General features: G+C 37.3%; 1 protein-coding gene across 1 annotated transcript in view; it reads left to right on the forward strand.

Annotated features, from left to right (window-relative positions):
* LOC122813724 (eosinophil peroxidase-like) overlaps positions 1-23,462 on the forward strand; it is a 341,523-nt gene that overhangs the window by 54,453 nt on the left and 263,608 nt on the right. Inside the window, exon 4 of the mRNA XM_044086190.1 lies at positions 18,156-18,285. Within this exon, the coding sequence (XP_043942125.1) occupies positions 18,156-18,285 (130 nt within the window). The remainder of the gene's footprint in view (positions 1-18,155; positions 18,286-23,462) is intronic.

The raw sequence follows: 23,462 nt of genomic DNA on the forward strand, positions 1-23,462 counted from the left end.
ATGCTAAAAACCTAAACCCTTCAATTCTCTTTGTTGATTTGTGCACTTGCAGTTTAACACCTTCAACACTAAAACTGTTGCCTTCACTAAAGAAGGCATCTGAATAGCAGAAAAAACAATATTACAATCTATTCTGAAACTTGAAAATGCTGCCCTTCTTCCTTAATTTACCGTATCTTTTTGTAATAAAATAAAAAAATAAAATAAATACTTTAAAAACTCATTCCTTCTAATAATTACTGTGATAATTTTGTGGCCCCCTTGAATGAATATACCTCTCTAGCATATCTGTTTTCAAGAGTATTAAGACAGAAGAATGATTTACTGAATATATGTTTATAGATTCATAGATTGTTACTAGGCTAACAAGCCGGGGTGGGGGGCTTTCTAAGCATAGCCAAGTTTTCCCAAATGAATAATGAAATCCTGTATCCAAATTGGAAATTGTGGGCCAGGCATTTATAAACTATGGATCTCCATAAGAGAAATGAGTGCCAGGTATGGTATAAATTTCTAGTTCCCTGTCCGATGGCCTAGGCTATGCCTAAATCGTGGTATAGACCAAATCAGCTTCACATGGATTTGAAGTCTGTTCATAGGAGGTGCATTCTGCGGGACACATATGTCTCTCTAGCATGTTCTGTTTAAGTCACAGAAAAAATTCAGGCCCTTAGACTTTGTATTTCTGGTACTGTTTGACTTACTTATATGTAGGAGCTTCATAAGTGTGGGGTTTGCGGATGCCATGTAAGCCAGTCATGGATCACCCCTCAGCAATCTATAGGAGTCTGAATTGAAGGAAAAGGCTTTAAAGCACTTTGTGTAAGGAAGGTTTGCCATGTCTTGATTTTTTTTGCAAGGAACCTCTGAGGTTACTCTAGCTGCTGTATATGCCTGGTCTGTTACATACCACAATGAGCATTGTACTCTATGATTGGTCTGATAAGTCAGAGTACAGTGGGAGAGTGACCTCTTTGGACCTAGATGACATGCCCTTACTTATAATTTGTGAATCATAAAAGGATTTTTTTCACCACTGTGGCCACTTAGTAGTTGAAGATAAGGCTACTATCTACAAGCATACCCTGATCTCTGGCCACTGGGTTGACTCTTAGAGGCATATTTTCAACATGGTAATTAGTTGGGATGGTTGCCTTCCCAAAGGGTACAATTATGCATTTCTTATCATTGAGTTTAAGACCATAGCTTTGCCACCATTTGTTAGTCAGAGATAGTCCTTCTTGAAGAATGCTGGTGTCTGCAGGGGAGTTGATGATAACCCCCAGCTTGCAATTATCTGCAAACTTAGTTAACCATAAACCTTCAGCATTTGCTTCTATTTCAGAGAAATGCATGCCAAAAAGGAGCGGGCCCAGTACAAGCCATGGTGGAATCTGCTAGCGACTAGCCTCTTGGTGAAGGCAGCCTCACCTACTTTGACTTCCTATCAGTGAGCCAGTTGGCTATCCAGCGGGTGATAAAGGATTTATACCTAATTTGTTTCAAGAAATGGGCAATATATTCCTTGTATAGTGTGTATGTGTGTGTGTGTGTGTGTGTGTGTGTGTGTGTGTGTGTGTGTGTGTGTGTGTGTGTGTGTGTGTGGTGTGTGTCTGACTGTGTGTACATGTCTGTGTCTGTGTGAACTGGGAGGGCCATAATCTTACTGTGGCAGGATATGGATTTCGAATTATAATCTTTGCCTGTCCATAGATACTTAAGACAGCCAATTAGCTTTCTTAGATGTAGGCGACCAAAAAATCAGGATTTTTGTTGATAGCATTGATCATATTTTGAACTTATCCCAAACATTCCACAATTGTCTGTGCCTGTGGTTCATCCATTCTTAAAGATTCACAGTACTTTCAACATATTCAGAATGTATGGGGAGGAGAACGGATGCATTTACACATGTATCGGAATTACCTGGCAGAACAGGCAGTAAGAGGGGTTTGTGGGACTGGCAGCAACTGCATTTTGGCAACCAGTATGTCAGAATACACAGTTACTTTTCTACAGGATTAGCTGTCTCAAGTTATGGGGATTCAAACTTTGGAGGGGTCATGGTTTTTAGGATGCACAAGTTTATAAGAGCATCCTATCACAAATCTTAGCCCCACACGTACAAAACTAAATAATTTCAAATGCCTTCAATTAAAACAACAAAGAAATAAAATCTTAAAACATCACACACACACCAGTCCAAAGCCATAAATTTAACAAGTTGCCACAAAACAGTAAATAAATTTAGAAAATATCCAACAGAAAACAAATGTTTTTGCAGGGGGTGCTATATCTCCACTGATGTGGAATCTTGCAACTGTCTCTAAATGATCCAACTCCAAGGTTATCATACCTCAAAGTAAGAACATTGCTTTTAGTGAGAACGGCTGTGGTGTAAAAATACAACCCCCTGCACAAAAACATATTTTATAATACAACCTCTCCACTGACAACAAACATAAATGGGAAGCCCCAATGATGGCTATAAATAAACATGATTCACTATGAACAAATAACACTCACAAAGAATTGCCAGAATAAAACTTCACTTAAAATAATCAAAAGTATAAAACACAATCACAACCATTACTTACACATATGACATAGAATACGATTTATAAAAACTAGAAAAACAGAAAACAAGTTACAGTCTTGCAAGTCCTATACTTGCTAGCTGCCTCTGGCAAAAAGATGCACAGCTGGCTTTCAGAATGTCATCTAATGAATTTCTTTAAGAATGTTAGAATTCTGGTCTTGCCAGTTTGCAAGGGAGAACATTAGAAGTTGCCGTGAAGGCTAGAAAAGATATGTTTGGAATAAATTACATAATATAATAATACGATTGCTACAGAAACTGAGGAGGGTTACTCGGGAGAATGAGTTGCTTTGTACAGAGATTAGAAGATAGATTTATTTACAATATGATTAATGAAGGAAGTTTGCGATATTGCTATAAAACTGCCACAGAAAGAAGAAATTCCACCATTAAACTCACGTTTCCTGTAATGTGAAGTTCTCTGAACAGCAAGACAGCTGAGCTTGAAGAAAGGGACTGGTGTTTGCCATAATTTGTGTCAGTCTCAAAGATGACTATTTACTGTGTATAAAATTATTTTTTTCTTAAATGAAAACAGTGGAGAGGGCGATCTCTTTTACTTTATGTATGAAGTTGTAATGTTACAGAACAGCAGCTAAGAAAACTGTCTGGGCCTGTATTTTAAATTTATCTGAAAAGTGACACCAGTCTGAGATGGAGTGGACCAGTGATGCCAATGAGGGTTAATCTTGGTTCATCGGCCTAAAACATGTTCTGCTCCATGTGAAAGCATTCTTCCCTTAAGCAATGGTAAACCAATTTCGCTATTGCAGCCAGCAACTGTACTTACATTAGTGCATGTGCTACTAAAGATTTTGATGATAAAGTCACTGGCAATGGTTTAGACAAAACTGTAAAGACAGCTAGAGATTTATGGTAAACCTCAAAGTCTGCTGTTTTGGGGATTTTCTTTCTACAGATGTGCAGTTTGTGAAGAGTTTGTGAAGAGCTGAGGCAAGCCTACAAGTTTTACTAGATTATTAACTATTAAAGCAATAAGGGCAATTAGCATTTACATTAATTCCCAGACTAAGGTATTGTTTACCTCCCGTTGCAGAAAAATAAATACAGACAACCTTAACTAAGATAGGTTGCTTTATGTCACTATCTCATGCCAGGTAGCAGTACAGTGTTACTTTAAATATGTTTTATTGGCGCCTTATAAAACCTAGGGCTTTCCTATTGATAAATACCCTCACCTACAAATCAGCATTCTCTGATCAGTGCCCAATACTAAGAATTAAACTTTGCCAAAGATTTGTATCTCAGTCCCTTCATACCACAAGTTTACAGGCTCCAGCTGTACACAGTGCAAAATCTACCCTCAAGACTTGGAGAAATTAATATTTTTTTAAAACTGCTTCTGCTGTCAAGAATGCTCTTCCTTCAGACATATGAAACTTAAGAGTACTCCACCTTCAGGAAAACATGAAATAAGATCTGAAAGAAGAATACAAACACACTTGTAATATCAACCATGGCTAAATATACTGACTAGTGAAACTCCAGCACAGTTTTGTCTTGTGAAACTTCTAAACCTTGTTAGATAAATGATAGACTTTTAGCATATATGTATATCTACTTGTGCCTTAAACTTTACCTAGCCATAAGATAATAGATGCTTGGTGTACTCCATACTGGAGGAAGCATTAAATACTTAGAGCAAATCATTTCTAAATTAAGCCAGAAAAGAGCAAAGTTAGTGAAATTAGAATAGCATAATATGCCCATGTTCACTGTATATGTTCATTTGTATTGGATTTAGACTAGCATACTATGTTTTATGTAAATGTTTGTTACTATTTCACATTGTTAATATTTTATTCTGCATGCAACTGTCTTTCGCTTGGGTTGTAGCTTTAGAGAGTCCATGGGTGAACTCCCCCTACCTTTTTGAACAAACAAGTAAATGCATATGCTGCTGAAGCCCCTACAAGTCTGGTACTATAGCATACAAACGAGAATATGAAACCAAGGAAAACCAGTAATGTAGAAGTCAAAAACCACCAGCTGAGCAATAATCCACCAGCGAAATTAGAACAGTTTATTCACACACTTTCAAAAAAATGAATTTCAAACAGAACAATGAGACAAGCGCTTTCGCCTGGTATATTCCAGGCTTTATCAAGTCAAACAACAAAAATAATTACACCAGTATGTTTAAATAGTGTAAGTTGATTGATCACCAACTACAAATTAGTGTTTCTCATCTTCTTTTGTGTTTAACCCTTCCTTTTTTAAGACATATTTCTGTTTTTTAAAACATATCAATTGTAAATTATTTAACAGAATTCATTCAGTCACAGTTGTGTATGTCTTTGTCTTTTGAACACATTCATGTTTCATAGTTTCTGGTTCGCTAAGGGTTAAACACAAAAGAAGATGAGAAACACTAATTTGTAGTTGGTGATCAATCAACTTACACTATTTAAACATACTGGTGTAATTATTTTGGTTGTTTGACTTGATAAAGCCTGGAATATACCAGGCGAAAGTGCTTGTCTCATTGTTCTGTTTGAAATTCATTTTTTTGAAAGTGTGTGAATAAACTACTATACTATAGCATACAAGCTTAAGGCAATATGATGTTTCTAAGCTTCTTACTCTGCTGCCTTCTGTTTGATTCCCTCAGTGTCCACTTGCACACCAAATGAGTCTGTTTAAATCACTTAACTAGAGAACTGCTCCTGAATCTTCTTGAAAATCAAGTGTATTTAATGGGCTTGAAAAGTTAACAAATACATAAAATTAAAACATGGTCTTATTAGACTATTTGGGTTATTTGAGGACCATTATTTGTGATCCAGACTTAGTTTTTATCTCCCACTGAAATGCTGATAGTGACCCTAATGGTATTTTTTTTTTACTTTTTTTTTATAAATCCTTAGACTTCTGCTTTCATTGATGTTGCTAGCTGGGCAGCTTGTGTACTGGCTTCTGGGCCGCAGCCCCCTCCCCCCCAATAAAAAAGAGGGATAAAAAGAAACTGAATTATTTTCTTTTATTTACTTGTTTTCTTTTATAAAATTAAACTTTAACATTACTGAGTTCCATACCCCTTACATGTGCAGAGTTCTAAGACCTTCTGAGGTTCCCTTAAAAAACAGGAAAAGAAATTGACTTACACTATTTGCCCAGCTATTTTCAAAATAGCCAGGCAGGGAATAAAGGAATCACTCCTTATTATAGCTTTTCTTGACTACTGCAGTAGATAGAAACATCACAACAATCACAACAAAGTGGGTTATTGGGCTATGGTATGAATGTGAGGGAGTATTTTTTTATTGGTTCTGGCTGCCTCATATGACTAGTTTAGTCTGAGGCAGTCTGAGAGAGAGAAATTGATCAAAAGAAGTAGAAGTAGTAGAGTAGTGCAGAAATACAAGTGTGAACGTTACGTTTTTTTAACTAGTCCTATCTGCGCCACTTTTCTAGTATGTAGGAAGGAAAGTAAGTATTTTAAATGAGTGAATGTGTGTGGGGGGCATAGATGCTCTGAACTGCCTCTGACCTCACCAAAACTCTGACTTTGACTCATATATAGGTCTGTTCCTTTCAAAGTTTGTGGATTTTTTTTTTTTGGGAAAATCAATGAGACTGCAGTCAGTAAATAAGACAGAAATTTAAGTTTCAGAAAAAGCACAATAATGCAAAACCTGTTATTCTATCAACTTTCTAACTACAGTGTCAGTGTCCCTGAATATGGTTCTTTGTACCCTATTAATGTTCAGCTTTCTGTTTGATTCCTGGATTAAAAGGCTGAAATAAATAATGACAGATGTTGAAAATTCAGACTTACTAACTCGCAGGAAAGTATGCTAATGCAAAGCCTGTTATGCTAGTAATTTACTTTTTATATATCCGTCCCTGATTTTGATCCTTTGTCCCTCATGTATGGCATGTGCTATTGTGTGTGTGTGCGTGTGTGTGTGTGTGTGTGTGTGTGTGTGTGTGTGTGTGTGTGCGTGTGTGCGTGTGTGCGTGTGTGTGTGTGTGTGTGTGTGTGTGTGTGTGTGTGTGTGGGTGGGTGCAGTGTACTCTGGCAGCATTGAACTGAGTAGATGCATTCCTGTGTGGCAGCAATTTAAGTATCCATTTGTTTGATTGCAATAAAACTTCTAAGGTGTACAGTTACATCCGGACAAGCAGTTGTAATCAATGGCAGTGTGTGTGTGTGTGTGTGTGTGTGTGTGTGTGTGTGTGTGTGTGTGTGTGTGTGTGTGTGTGTGTGTGTATGTGTGTGTGTATGTAGGAGGCATAAATGCACTAAACTCTGTCTGATTTTTCAACACCACTGATTTTACTTCAAATGTTGGTCTGTTATTGGCTTTGAATTTAACAGCACAACCTAAAGCAGTTTATAGACTATTATTCCAATGCAATGTTGTACAAACAAAAAGCTTTAAGATGGACTTCAAAAATATAGAACCCTATGACTTTTTGGTTTCTAGCAGCCCCAAGGCCCACAGATTAATTCATTTACTTCCTCCACACATTTTACAGTAAATTCTTGATCAATTAGGATGTGTTAAAAGATTGGAGGAAGAACGCTAAAAGCTAAGACAGTGTGAAAACAACAAGAAATAAGTAATCTGTCTGGATGATATAGGGCCACAATGGGGGGGGGGGCAGATGAAGGGCACTAGAAAGGTACAAATGGGACAAGTGTGCAATGGGGAGTTTTTTGTCTAGGGATCCATTTCACCTAAGGCAGGCCTTGATGATTGCAGTCAGGCATCTGAGCTGTATATAGTCCATGAAGTGTCTATAATGAGTGTTTAATGAGGCAATCTGTGATGAAATGACTTAACACCATCTGTTGTTTGATCGCAGGTGATGGCCATTCATAATAGAGCTCCATATCATTAAGCAATAATCTACGACTGGGTGTGAGTATATCAGGATTTACCCATGGCTAATGTGGTTTGATCATGAGGCAAAGCCTGAGTGATTGAACAAAGTCAATCATGGGTAAATCTTGATATATCCACATGCAGGAGCTGATTATTGCTATTGTAAAATTACATTATTTAAGAAAGAAACTGCTTACCTTTCTTAAATAGCGTCGTTGTATAAGGGCGCTGAAGTGTTCCTTAGTGCTTTCCTTCTTTACTGATATACTCCGTGTGTATGGGACTTGTGTCCCCATGTTTGCACAGTACATCAGTGCAGTGCATGAGAAGCAATGAAGAAAAGAGAATATTTGAAGCTGTTTTTTTTTTCTGTCGGGATTTTGCAAGGGACAGCACAGAAATAGATGGAAAGTCAGATACGTTTCTGTTTCTTCATTTTTCATAATCTACCTCATTTTTCTTCTGTTTTGCTCTGTCCCTCAGCATATTCTTATACAAATGGTACTTCTGCAGCTGGACTTTATTCTATTGGTATATGCTAATTTTACAACTGGAATGCTGATTGGGCTGTCCAATCAGCATGCTCATTTTTGAATACAAATGAACCATCATTGTATAATTTCAATTAGACCCACCCAGTCATTAGTGAAGGCAAACATCATTCTAGTGTCTCAACCCTGACATCCTCTCTTAATGGCTATTATTTTTACCATGCCTGTCTCTAATGGTTGCTGTTGTTGGTGCTACTCCCCACTGAGGTTTCAGCTGCACTGTAGGCACACATTGTCATGTGTTCTTATTATTTTCAGCAGATATTAATTTTATTATCATCTTATTGGTGTCTGTATCACACGAGATGAGAACTGTGTTATGTGCCTGAGGAAAGAATTTTGGTTTTGGACCATAGAAATAAGGAAGTTCAAGATTTTAATTTCAGATTCACATAAACTTTCATTATTTTTTTTTCTTTTCCCAGAGCTGTCCACCAGCCTTGCATTGGCTGAGCTACATAGAGTAACTAAAATGACTACTGTTCACACTTACTTTTAGAACTGTGAGGTATTTAAAATTATTGTAGTTAGGATCTGCTTTCAAATTACAGTCTTTTTTCCTGTCCATAGGTAATTGAAACAACCTACTAGCTTTCATAGATGTAGATGACTAAGAATCTTGCTGATAGCATTGATTACATTCGGGAAAGATTGAAACAGTAAACCAAATGATGACCCAGGAACTGGAACCACACAAGAGTAATTTAATTTAGCGCTTCCATCTTGATAATACAAAAGACTTCATCAGAATAAAACAATTCAACAACAGCCACCTTATATGTGCATGAAAAAAAACATCTGATTGGATATTCAATTAATGACAACACCACGGAATTGGAGTATTTAAAAGTAACTAGTCCCAAAACTCCTACTTTTTTTGGAATTCCAAAAATTCATAAGGACTTAGTCGTTCCTCCCCTTAGGCCAGTGGTAGATGTCAGGGCTTCTAAAGATATTTTACATAGCTCAATATATTGATAAGCATATCAAGCATTTGCTTTCTAAACATCCAACCCACATCAAGGATTCATGGGATTTTTTCGGTAAGATCAATCAGAATTTATACAAGGAGGATCTTATTTTTGTCACAATCGACGTCGTTGATCTTTTTCCTGTAATTCCCCATGATGTGGGTATAGAATTATTTTTGAATTTATGCGCAAGTACACTGATTTTACACATAGTAAGATTACTACTCTTGCTACTTTAATGGAAATGGTTTTAGAAAACAATTTTATAATATTTGAAAGACAACTGTTTAGACAGAAGGCAGGAGTTGCTATGGGGACAGCATGTGCCCCCTCCTTCGCTAATATCATTTTGGCATATTGGGAGTTGAATTATGTTTTAAACAGTGTTTTATCTGACACATGGTCATATTGTGCACGCCTTTTGGATGACATAGTCATTTTCTGGACAGATACGAGAGAAAGGCTTGAGGATTTTTTTGAATACTTGCATACCACCACTACATTTTTGAAATTTACTAAGACTGTATCTGACGATGAAATCCACTACTTGGACATTAAGTTGTCCAAGAATAGGATGAGATGTGAGATTTCCTTGAATATTTATAGAAAGCCTACATACTCCAATACTCTGCTACACTACTCTAGCCACCATCCTTGCTACCAGAAAAAATCCTTAGTTAAGGGACAATCTGTCTGTTTAGCAAGAATGGTCTCAGACACAGAAGAATTTCTGGTACAACGTGGAGTTTTAAAGGATATGTTTTTAAAAAGGGGGTACCCAGAGAGTTCCCTCATGGACATTTTTGATGATGTAATTCCAAAAAGAACATGGGGTATTTTTACTTCTTTAATGGTCATAGGGTTAAACAACCTGCCTCAGATTCAATTTGTAGACACTAATAAAAATTTTAGTAGAGCATTGGTCTTGACTTCTAGCAAGGAATTTTATGCCATCAGGCATATTATTGAAAATAATTGGGTTATATTTTCTATGGACCCCCTGTTCTTGAAGATAGTGGGTGAGAGACCAAATACTGTATATCAGAAGAACATTTGTATCAAGAACATGGTCAAAAGAGGGTGACCCAGAGGTTTTGGTGGTAAAATGATAAAATGTAGGTCGTGCACTCAATGACAACGCATTTTAGAGAGTGATACAGTGACCATACATAATTATGGGGTCATTCAATTAAAAATGAAATAGAGTTGTAAGTCAAAAGGGGTAATATACATAGTAATTTGCCAACAATGTCCTGCATAATATGTAAGAAAAACTATAAAACAGGTTTGTGTAAAGATTTACTAGCATATGTATAGTATAAAAAAGTTGGATACAAATAATGCTTTGGCTAAACATCTATCAGTTTTTCCACAACATACGTTTAAATTTGTGGTTATTGACCATGTAGACCTGGGGCAAAGGGGATGTTCATATAACGAATTCCTGGAATTAAAGGAGTTACGGTGGCAACTGAGACTCAGTGCTGTTATGCCCCCTGGTCTAAATGACCAATGCTCTATACAGAGTGTTTTATGATTAAGAGCTAGTTCAGAATGGTAATATTATGGATTTACCAAAATGAAATAAAAATTAAATACAAAGGGTATTTTTTAATTGTGTTGTTAACATGAGAGTTTTAATTGTAGCATTTTAGAAATTCTTTAGGTACCTTTTTACCATTGTCATTGCATTTTGTTCATATGTCCATTGTGTCTTTGAATATGGTGGTGTCATTAATTGAATATCCAATCAGATTGTTATGCACATATGAGGCGGCTGTTGTTGAATTGTTTTATTCTGATGAAGTCTTTTGTATTATCAAGACAAAAGCGCTAAATTAAATTACTCTTGTGTGGTTCCAGTTCCTGGGTCATCATTTGGTTTACTGTTTCAGTGTTTGCTGTTTTCTGTTAATATTCTGGAAAGATTCTAAACAGGTATAATTTTTCATGCCCATGGTTCATTCATCCTTAAAAATTTGTATTAGCTCCAAAATTTGTTCAATATGTGGAGAGTAGCAAAGGTGTTTATTTATGTATACGAGTTACCAGACAGCACAGTAAGTAAGGTGAATTTGTTAGACTGACAACAATGGTTATGACAGCAAGCACATTATAAGATACAGCTACTTCTGTTTAGGGTTAATTGCCCTAGGTGGGGCAACATGACTACTTCAAATCACACAAGTATATAGGAGCATCACAATCATCACATCACATGACCTCCACAGTTACTAAATAAAGATTTTCAAACCCCGTCAATTAAAACAACAAAGAAGTGGAACCTTAAAGTATCACACACAACAGTCCAAATCTATAAATTTAAAATCACACCCCACATCAGTAAATAAAAAAAATCCAATGAAAAAACAACTGCTTTTGCAGGGGGGGGGGGCTCCATCTTCCTGTACTATCCTGACTGCTACCACAGCCCCTGTCTTTAAATACACTAATTCTAATGTTATCATACCTCAAAGCAGAGAAAACACTGTTTTTGGTAGAAAAGGCTGTGGTATAAAAATACAGCCCCTAAACAAAAACATCATATTTTATAATACAAACACTCTAGGAAACTGAAATATAAATGGACAGTCCTAAGAATAGCTATAAATAAAACACAATTCACTATGAAGAAATAACACTGACAAGGAATTGCCAGAAGAAAACCCTCTCCAAAAACAAATCAGAATTACAACATTCCCAGAACCAGTCCTTGCAAGTATGGCAGGGATCCCCTGTACATGATACTCTCTGCAAAAACTCAAAAAAACGAAACTAGTTTGTCTTCTAACCTTACATTTGCACCAGCCCCCCCTGCCAAGAACAGAGAGATGGTATTGCCAATATATTTCTTTAAGAATGTAAGAATTCTGGTCTTGTCAATTGACAAAGGAGAACTTTACAAGTTGCCCAGAAGGCTGGAAAAGATATACATGGAATGGATTATATAATATATTAAGATGCCTGCTACATAAACTGTGGAATGTTATAAAGAAAATGTTGCTTTGTACACAGATCAGGAGATGGGTGTGCATTTACAATAACATTTGTTTTGGAAGTTTTAAATATTGCTATAAAAGTAACAAAACTGATACAAGAAAAAGAAGATTTTTCTTATTTTCCATCTATAAAATTCCATCATTAAAACTCCTGTTTCCTGGAAGGAAATTCCTCTTGTTGGGAGAACCTGAACAGAAGGACTGGTGTTTGTCATAATTTGTCACTATTCCACAGATGACTGTTTCATAAAAACAATAGTGAGTGAGATTTCTTTCTCTTTATGTATGAAGTTGTAAGTTTTACTGAACAGTAGCTAAAAAAATTGCAACGGCCTGTGTTTTAAATTTGTCTGAGGAAGCACACCAGGCTGGGCTAGACTGGACCAGTGCTGTTAATGGGGATTCACCTCAGTGCTTCTGCCTGAGATGTTTTCTGCATAATGAGGAATTATTTGTCCATGAAGCAGTGATAACCTGATGTGGATATCTCCACCAGTGACAGTACTTTCATTGGTTCATAAATGGTTCATTGGTTGGAAAAGATTATGACAACAAGGACACTTGCAGCATTTCAGAAAACTATAATGGCAGATGGGGATTTGTGTCAAGCCACAAAAGTCTTCTTGTCCGGGGATTTTCTCTCTTATGACTTGCTCTTTATGAAATGTGAGACAGGCCTACAAGTTCACAAGCATACTAACTATACATACAAGAAGGTTAATTGGAATTTGTGTCAATCACCATTCTAGGGTATTGCTTACCTATAGTAGCATTAAACTGCACCAAGAATACAAAATATATACAGATAATCTCAAATACACTAGGCTGCTTTGTGTCGCTATTTCATACCAGGGAATACTACTGCATTAGTTTAAGTAAGGCATGTTGTCTCCTTATAACATGTAATATCGCCTTACTGACGAACTCCTTTACCTATAAAATTAATCGAATATAATCATTGCCCAGCACGTAAAACTAAATTTTGCCAGATTTTTATTTCTCGGCTCTTTTTTACCACAAGGGAGCAGAATCCAGTTCAACAGTGCAAAACTTAAACATATGTATTAAAACTGCCTAGAATGCTTGGCCACATGACATTAGAAACTAAAAAGAGCACTCCTGCTTTTAGTGAAAAAATGAAATTACAACTGATGGAAGAATACAAACACACCTGTAATGTGGGTCTATATTATAAAACCGAAAACCCTTTTGAGCGAATACGACAACAGCAACACATATAGCCCAAACCGCAAATACGCCAAACCCCCTAAACCGTGAAATTTAAAATCTCGAATTGTCAAAGTCGGCCAACCCCACCGCCCACTACATACTACCTACCCAAACATAATAAATAAACCACATACATACACTAACCAAACCCTACTTTTAACCCTACACTAAACCTTACATACATTACTATCTATGCACTTACCTAAACCTGCACCCTAAACCTAAGGTCCGTAACTACTGCACACTTACCGTACAGAGATATACCCAAACAAAATAAATAATACACACATATATACTTAACAAAACCCTACTTCTAACCCTACACTAAACCTTACATACATTACTATCTATGCACTTACCTTAACCCGCACCCTAACTCTAATGTCCATAACTATCGCACACTTACCCTACGGAGAGATACCCAAAGAAAACAAATAATCCACACACATACACTTAACAAAACCCTACTTCTAACCCTACACTAAACCTTACATACATTACCTATCTATGCACTTACCTTAACCCGCACCCTAACGCTAAGGTCCGTAGCTATCGGACACTTACCTTACGGAGCTATACTGCAGACGGGCCAACCATGACAAATCGACATTTTGAATTTCGTGGTTTTGGACATTCGCCGTTTCCATAGTTCATGCAATATGTGTTGCTCTTTTCTGATTCGCTCAAACAGATCTTCGGGCTTCTAATATACACCCCTGTAATCACCCTTGACTAAATATACTGACTCATATTCCTGCACACTTGTCTGTTATGAATTTCTAAACCTTGTTTGATGACAGACAAACTTTCTGCATATGTGTATGAATTTGGGCCTTCCTCTCTAATCTGAAGATGTATATACCTTGTATACCTCTCCATGCAAATAATGCTGGAAAGTGGGGTCAAAGTAAAGGATAGAATAATCACTTAGAGCAAATAATTTTTAAAATAAGCCTATAAAGTGCAAAGTTAGTGGAATTAGAATACCATAACATCCAAATGTTTACTGCAAATGTCAATTACTACTGGATTTAGAGTAGCCCAGTGTGTACATGTTTTACTATGAACATTTTCTGTAAATGGAAATGAACACTGGCCATTGATAAATGCTATAATACCTGTAACTGTCTTTGGCTTGGACAGTATCTCAAGAGGGTCCATAGACATCCTACCTGCTAAGTTTAACAAATAAATAAATGCATATAAATGTACATGCATACATATATATCCTACTAAAATAAACCTAAAAGCTTTACAGTATACAAAAGAAGCTGACGGTAATAAGATGCTGCCATGCTTTACTCTGCATTCATGTGTTTGCTTCCCTCAGTCTCTGCTTGAACACTGTATGACTCTGAGCAAATCACTTAACCAAAAACATTCCTCTGGGATCACCATGAAAAGCAAAAGGGTCTTTAGAGGGCTTGAAAAGTTAACAAGTAAAATTAAAACAAGTAAAACAACAGTCATGACTTACTCTGGGCTACATATGTTCTTTGGGGATGTGTATTCATAATGTGAACATTTTCTCTCTCTCTCTCTCTCTCTCTCTCTCTCTCTCAAATGGTGATAGTGAAGATTCTCTCTGCCTAAGATGTTAAAGTTTTCCTGTGCTAGAAGTTTCTGAAGATGAGAGTCAGCATTATAACCTGGAGTGGATTATACCTTTTATTTTTCTTCTCTTTTACCACTTCTATCCTGTCAGTTTTTGCTCTTCAGTTCTGACTGTTAACCGTTAACTACTACTTTCTGAGATTCATTAACACCTACACTGTGTACATGATCTGTATTCAAGAACATCCCTACCACACTTTTTGTGCTTTCTAGTTATTCGGAAAGATTACACTAAGTGTACATGTAGTCTGCACTTTATAGTTGTTGTTGTTGTTCAGCTTTTCCCGGTTAGGGTCGCTACAGTGGAACTCCGGTCCGCTAATGATTGCAGTAGATTTTCACAGTACCGAGTTACCGCCCAACCTTCAATGAAGGCACGCCCATTCAATCATGTCTTTCGGAATGCCACTTGACCCGTGGGGAGGACATGCAGACTCCACACAGAAGGTACTCCCTGCACTCCTGAATCCACCTCAATATTTAAAGATGCAAGAAAATCAATAGGAAAATTAAATTAGAAGGGAAAAGGTGTGAGTAATGACTACATTGTCTGTTCACTCAGTGTATAGTCTTTTTTTCCTTTTACCATCCTCCCACCACCACAAGGTTATCTTTCTTCTCTTCTAAATTCTGAGGCATCTTCTGCAATAACATTCCTTTGATATTTAACCTTGTTATATTTGTGGCTTTGTTTAATAACTTGCCCAATTCACAATCATCTGTACCATCAGAGTAACTAAGAAAAAAAAAACATTGAATACTGGAAGCCACTGAGTGCAATCTCCCTAGCACAAGCACACTTACTAAATTACTTAGCGTAAAATCCTTACTCTTATTTAAAAAAGTCTGTTAGTATATCTGCAACATTTTTGTAAGACAAAATGTAAAATGTGCACAAACTGCACAGAAGCTGTAAATAATTTTTCTTTTGGGAATAGTGAAAGGGTGCAGCAGTGTTTGTTTTCAGTCCCCCCACACCCACACACACAGGCAGAGCACTATATGCTCCTTCCTTCACGGCTAAAACCGGAGCAAAGCCACACCCCTCGCGTCACCAGTAACCCCGCCCACCCCAACCCCCCTCTCCCGCCAACATACCTCCTATTTTTGTGATGTCACGACAGCATCACTCAATGGGAACGCCCTCTTTTTTCGTTCCCGCCACCTGCTTTTGGCTGATTTACTATGCTTTTCTTTAAAAAAGCATAGTAAATCAGCCAATTTACAAACTCCAATAGTCTGTTTCCTTTTTGAAACAGAATACCGGAGTTTGTACAGTGTTTTTCAGACTACTGGAGAATCAGTTTGATTTCCTGATAGTCCGGAAAAAAAACGGAGGGGTGGCAAGCCTTTCTATCTGCTATATGCCATTAATGCATTACCTCACATATCAAGAACTTTTCAAAAGATCTTTTGTTGTGAATCTGAATCTGGCCATACATGAAGGAGTCAGGAAACCTCTTGACCTAGTAAAGGAAGGGAGATGCTAAAGAGGTCTTTGCCGACATTATATAGCTAAACTTTGACTCATTCCAAGACACCCCTCTAGAGTTCAGGTGTCTTTCTAGAGAATTCCAAAAGCCATTTTCACTTATTTTGTTAATTGGAAGTTAATATATAAGGACTGCATGCTACCTTGTATACATTAATTCATGCCATTTACTTTGCCTGTTTATACTTTGCACATTCTAGGAGGTGGTAGACAAATTCTATTTTTAAAGCTACAATTACTGTCGGAACTAGTTTGCTAATAATACAAGTCTTTTTCTAGTATATCTATTTGTTTAAAACTTTCTTAATTTGTGTTTCTCTTTGCTCTTACATATCTGTCAGTATGCCTAATTCTCAAACTGTTGTGTATAATTTCTAAAAGTAAAAAATTGTCAGTATTCAGTTTCCAAAGATTATAACTAGTGCATTATTAATGTATTTAAGGGTAATAACACCAAACTGGTGAATTTTAACTGTTAGTATCTGCCTTTCAAAGGAGTGAGACTGTTAGCTAAACTGCCATAGGGTATTAGATTATAATTGGATTAAGTGTGATACAGCAAATGTGTCCTGGCCGAGCTAGACTGCTAGTGGCAGTGAGATATCATAGGAGCTAGTAGTGTTCATGGCACTAAATATATTATTAGCTCATTCTGAAAATTACTGTTTGTTTGGGAATGCAATAGCTGCAGCTAAAAAAAAGGTGTAGTTATAGTTAGGAAGGTAGCACTGTAATGTAATGGGCTTAGAATGAAGTGTGTGAGTTCCTGAAAAGTGTCTGTAACTGTTCTGCAACTGCTTTGTGTGAACATTATGTGGGGCGTGGTTGGTGTGGATCATATTCTAAGCCAGCAAGGAGCCAATAAAGAAGCAATAGTGTCCAAAATTGTTTTATTTTGTCAAAGCCATTACAGCACTGTTTTGTAGAGGGATGGGAAAAGCCTCAGAGTTGATTGGTATGTTGTGTGGGTGTGGATGGCTGTGTGTTTGTTGGGAGTAAAGATGTTGTAACAATTATTACAGAAATGTACATTTTACAATTTTAGTTGATTGTATTTTGAGACATTATGAAGTTCAAATAATGTTCTAGGAGGGATCTGCTAGGACTCCTTGACACCTAACATTTTGACATTACTTATCAACTTGCATTTCTGTCAGTTTATAAACATTTTGACTTGCAAAATATAAGACACTCCCCTTTGTTGTATATTATTAACTCATAGTATTAAATACAGTAAAGTAACTATAGTCTGGTAAAGCAGACCCACTGACCTGCAGTGTCAGGCCTGGCACAGATAATTGCGACAATCACACCGCACTGGAAATATCACCCCAAAGTGAAGTTAATACATATCCTGTGGGAGCATTTCCTTCACAGCTCATTATTTTAACCAGTAAACTCTACCATTTGTAATTTTCAAGCCAGAACCAGTATCTGCTTTCTAAAAAGCTAATTAAAGTACAATTTGTAGAAAGTTAAACGATACAGCTGCTTCAATACTATAGTGAGTTGCAAATAAATGAATAATACTAATATGGTATATTAGCTGCTACTCTGCCTGTTCATTCACGTGGCTATGACCTAATAACAGAAGGTAATGTGTTTGGCTTATGTGATAAATTAAATATTTTAAAAACAGTGTTCCTTCACTTGCTGATGTGTTGAACAACAGATTACACATAACATGATAAAGTAAAAATTAGTAACTGAGTAAGCAATAATTTGCCTTTTGGAATGGCATGCTTATCACTATACTGAATCATGTAGCACTGGCTATTAGAATGTTTCAATGCCCATTTTATTTGTGCCTTGCATTGTTTCTGACATCTGCTTTTTTGTTATACAGAAAGAATCCCCGGCTGGGAGCAGTAAACACACCATTTGCAAGATGGCTGCCTGCGCAATATGAAGATAACATCAGCATGCCAAAGGGCTGGACTCCAGGGAAACTATACTCAGGATTTACTCTCCCACTGGTAAGGCTTCCCTTTTATCTGGTAATACAGAACAATGAAAATGCATGTTTATTCTGAAAGAGTCATTGCATGGCTTGTGCAACCAGTGAGGAATATGAGCTGTTGCAATGGTGAATTTGTGACCTTTAATAGAATGGTATATGTCAGGATTCTGTTCAGCTATATTTCCTTGCTTTAAGTTTGTTTTGTGAAGACATTTGTAGGAGCAAGAGCACAACAATATTTGTGCAATTACCATCTAAGTTATTACATTACTGCTGAATTTTGACTTGTTCTCTTTACTGACCGCAAGTTTTTCACTGTAGCTAATCACATTTGGAAGTTAAATTGCTATGCATATAAAGGTGCTTTTGACCTTTTTTTTTTTTTACCAAATTCCTGGTTGTGGCACAAATTTATAAAGGTGTATATTGTGGTGGTTGTAATGCTGGTTTCTTTTCCATTTCACATTGAGACTTGCAGTTATCTCTTATTGCATCGGGGTTGAGTTCATAGGTTCATAGGTAGCTACTAGGCTATTGGCCCAAGGGCCTAAGTAAGCTTAGCCAACAAGGTTCCCTGGCTTACGCCACCCAAGAAAGTTAATTTCCTGTGCCCCTGTCGAGCAGAGACACAGAAGTGATCCCTGGGGTGTATTTCCTATTTCCCATCCACTCATCAATATTTTTCTTGAAGAGTAATACATTAGCACTCTTCAAGATAAAGAGAAAAATCTTGATGAGTGGATGGATGGATGGGAAATAGGAAATACACCCCGGGGATCACTTCTGTGGCTCTGCTCGACAGGGGCACAGGAAATTAACTTTCTTGGGTGGCGTAAGCCAGGGAACCTTGTTGGCTAGGCTTACTTAGACCCTTGGGCCGATAGCCTAGTACCTACCTATGAACTCAACCCCCATGCAATGAGAGATAACTGCAAGTCTCAATGTTAAGTGGAAAAAGAAATGTTCTAACTATAATTTTCAGGTTAGTTTAAGGTAGTAGTGTATAGATTTTTATGCAAGGACTCATTTTTCAGAATCTGCCTCTTGACTATCAATAAATATAAGTCCAGATTTTATCAATCTATACCCCTGTTCCACGTTTAAATGGTAATAATGGATTGGTTTGCCTCCATCTGTCTCAACTTAGTTACGGAAGAGGGTGCCATATCTAACTATAACAAGTACAAAATGTTTATTAATAGCAGAAACGGCTTTACAAATGAAAATTGAACACTATGTGCTCATTGTAATGGAGACATTGAGACATACCTGACTACATTAACAAAGGAAATTAGTACAATGTACATTATGGAATAATTCAATTTATCACACTCTGATGATGAATATGCAACACTAGAAGAGATAGGTTGTGGTCAGTCCCATGCTATTTATGTTTAACAAATTAGAAAACAACTTATTACAGAACATAAAACGTATGACTGATAACACTCAGGAGACTATAAATATTAATTGTGCTAAAGTGCTTCTTCAAAATGTTGCCATTCAAATTGAAATTCACAATAACTGCTTTACGTATGAAAATGTGTCTTTATAAAAACAGGGGTATAGATTGATAAAATTTGGACTTATACTTACTGATGGTCAAGAGTCAGATTCTGAACAATTAGTCCTTGCATAAAAATCTATAGACTACTACCTTAACCTCACCTGAAAATTATAGTTAGAACCTATGACTTCATTCCATAGCGCTTGATTGGGGGGGGGGGTCGATGAGTCTATAAAGCTAGTGGACAAGTATAAGCAGCAACTTTGGGGAGTAACAATCACACTGTAACAATATAGGTAGATTGTCCAACAATTCTAGGCTCTGTGTAATACAGAACAAAAATATTTAGAAGCTGATCAGGAGGCAAAAGTGCTGGGCTCTGGTTCCTTAAGTGATGTGAGTGAAAGTGAAAGACTAGAAAAGAGAAGATTTGCAACATGTACAACTGGATAATAAGAAGCAGACAAGACTGACACTGGGAGATAGAAGTATTCTACCTATGAGGGATTCTAATATGGACTTACTAACCAAAGTGTACATTTTCAGAACTTTCTCTCTCTCTTCCATTTACATACCACGTGGTGCATTAGACAATGAGCACCTTTCAGCACTCATTGTTTCTGTAGCAGTTACGGTTTTAAAGGCTCAGGTTGCTGGCCCAAGGCCCAACCCTCCTTGGAGGGTGTAGCACCCACATTGACATGCACACACTCACACCTAGGGGCAATTTAGAGTGTCCAATCCACCTACTGCATGTCTGTGGAATGTGGGAGGAAGCTGCAGCACCCAGAGGAAACCCATGAGCACACAGGGAGGACATGCAGACTCCACACAGAAGGCACCCCAGATGAGAATCAAAGCAGAGAACCTCTTTCTGTGAGGTGAAAATGCTAACCGCTATACCACTGCACCACCACATTTTCAGAACATCATTGATTAAACTTATTGTCTCATTGGTTCTACTATGGAGCATCAAATGGCAAATCCTTGAGTATCAAAAACACTAAAGCTAATGCTCAAAACATGAAAGGTCAAAAAGGTTAAATTGAAATTGTTTTTTGCAGGATGGTAAGCCTCCCTGCACCTCCTGATATGGGAGAAACTCACCCCACACCCTCTGAACTTACATATACCAACTCTAAAGTGGCACCAAGTTGAACAATAGAGGAAATCTCACAAAACAGGGGAGTCACTGCTGGGGCACACATAGAACAGGGGAGTCACTGCTGGTGAACAAGTAGAACAGGAGAGTCACTGCTGGTGCACACGTAGAACAGGGCAGTTACTGCTGGTACACACGTAGAACAGGGGAGTCACTGCTGGTGCACACCTAGAACAGGGGAGTCACAGCTGATGCACACGCAGAACAGGGAAGTCACTGCTGGTGCACATGTAGAACTCTCAATGGCAGTGATTTCCTATGGAAACAGTGACCGGTACTGTTCTCCTTATCTTGGGCATTGAGATTTAGATTTCCTAGTAATTTCATCTCAGTCACCTGTACCTGTAACTATACCATCTCATCTTATAACAGCCTTGAATAAATAAATGGTCTCAGTTTCTATCCTCCCAAGTTTGAATACTGATGGCTTGCACATATAATTTAAGTATTTGTTGTCTAACAAGACAGTATATAGTTGCAATATAATGCATGCAGCTGTGAATGATGTAGGAGTATCTCCTCTTAGGCAAATGCTGAGAGAAGTTAGGAAAGTTGTAGAGTAATCTAATAAAAATAATGTAAAACTTTTGTGAAGTCATATCTCACCATCAGTCAAACTCACTGACTAGGCATACTCCAAGGCCAAGGCCAGGCTGTTCAATAATAGACTTCATTAGTGTTTTTTTTTTTTTTTTATCAAATGCTTAACAACATTAATTAACATCAAACAGGCACATATATAGACCAGGGTATAGTTTGTAACTATGGTTTGCATCTTAGTTACTGTGGGGGGATTGCAAAAAAGGAGAACTCCATTGTATGCTTTTTTAGAGAAAGCACCCATAGGTTTAACAAATCCTCATAATCTAGGCAACCCAAAGTCTGTGAAATTTTACTAATGCATTTGTACATAATTTGACCGGCAAATATGATGAACTTTATATTTATTTACCTAAAAGATTACAAGATAAAACCAGTAACTTATGTATGAGGTGCTAAGCACAATGGGTTTAAAAACTATACTGAGTTTATTTCTATACACCATGGTGACAGTGAAAGGGGTTTCAATTTTTCTCCATACGTCTATCACGGGGAGCATCATACACATACACACAGATTGTGACAATGAAATCTTAGTGGCACTTTTATTTGTTTCTTTATTTATTGGATCATTCTAGGCATTTACATACTTTATTACAGAAATGTTTATTACATAGCCTGTAAGTTAGCGGTATTAGTCAGTTTAAAGTTGTTTTTTTTTATTGGCATACTGGAAGGAAGCAGAAGGAAGTGTCACAGTGTTGAGGCATTCATCACCTCACATCCTGGTGTGCCCCAGGGCTCTGTAATGGGGTGGTGCTATTTAATGACTTCTTTTCATCATTGTCAAACATGAAAAACACAGCAACACTCCAGATCTGTGTGCATGATTAATCAAACACCTCCATACATAAGTCCAGCACACAAAAGGACAATCACAGTGAAAACCAGCAATAGACTGATTTATTAATTCAATACCAAACAGGCCCAAAGGACAGTAAAAATGTATTCCAGTTTTGTTGTAACCACACCCTCTTCAGTATGTATGATGTAAAAAAAAAAAAAGTGACAACTTTAAATAAAACTGAACCTTAAATATTTAAAGACTCAAAAACATGTTTATTTCATCATGGTCTGGTGTTTCCTATATTTTAACACCACTCTGGAACTATTTATAGGTTTTTAAATATTTTTATACATAATTTCTGAGTCTGACCACATGGGGTCTTCCATCTTGAAGTAATTCTTATTGTTTAGTCTGCCTCTAGGTATCCCACAATGCAATGCTCATATGTAAAAAGTTACATCATGTAGGCCTCCTTCTTCCTAAAGTCCTGTCATTGTATTGATGTTCCACACATACACTGCTGTCTTTCAGTCAGTTTTAAGTAACACTTCATGCCATGCAATGACTACTTAAAACACAAACAGTGCAAATGCCACAGAACAGACTTGCAAAGTGCTTTTTACTGCTGCTTCTTTTTAGAATGGCTAAACTGCATTTTTGTGAAGCCTGGATTATACTACTTTGACTCATCTCCCATCCGCTTTCACACCTAACTTCCCTCGCTGTCAAAGTGCTAAGGGTAATTTGAGCTCTTACCTGCTGTGATTGACAGCTCACAGCAGGAGACTTGACTCATGTACTGTTTCCTTGTTCTAGCCTTTACTTTCTATATGGGTAAGGGAAGGACCAGGGAGCTGTGACATCACAGCATGGGTGGGTTTTTAGGACAGTCATATTGATATCAGTTTGGAGGTCTCTGTTTAGAGAGATCTCTTCAGCATGTAATCCACCAGTTGTACTCGTTTGGGTGGTAGAAAGGCTGTGTCTGTTTGACCACCAGAAGAGCCTTATCTAGCTTAGAATGTAGGCCCACTGCTCAGTTCTTTGCTGAAAAGTCTGTCTCCATTAGGACTGCTCTTCCTTTGATTGGCCTCAAGGGTGGCACAGTAACTCCACCTTTTGCATTAACTGCATCTT

Source organism: Protopterus annectens, chromosome 10.part0 (genome assembly GCF_019279795.1).
Source record: "Protopterus annectens isolate FY-2018-M chromosome 10.part0, PAN1.0, whole genome shotgun sequence".
NCBI classification, from domain to species: domain Eukaryota; kingdom Metazoa; phylum Chordata; order Ceratodontiformes; family Protopteridae; genus Protopterus; species Protopterus annectens.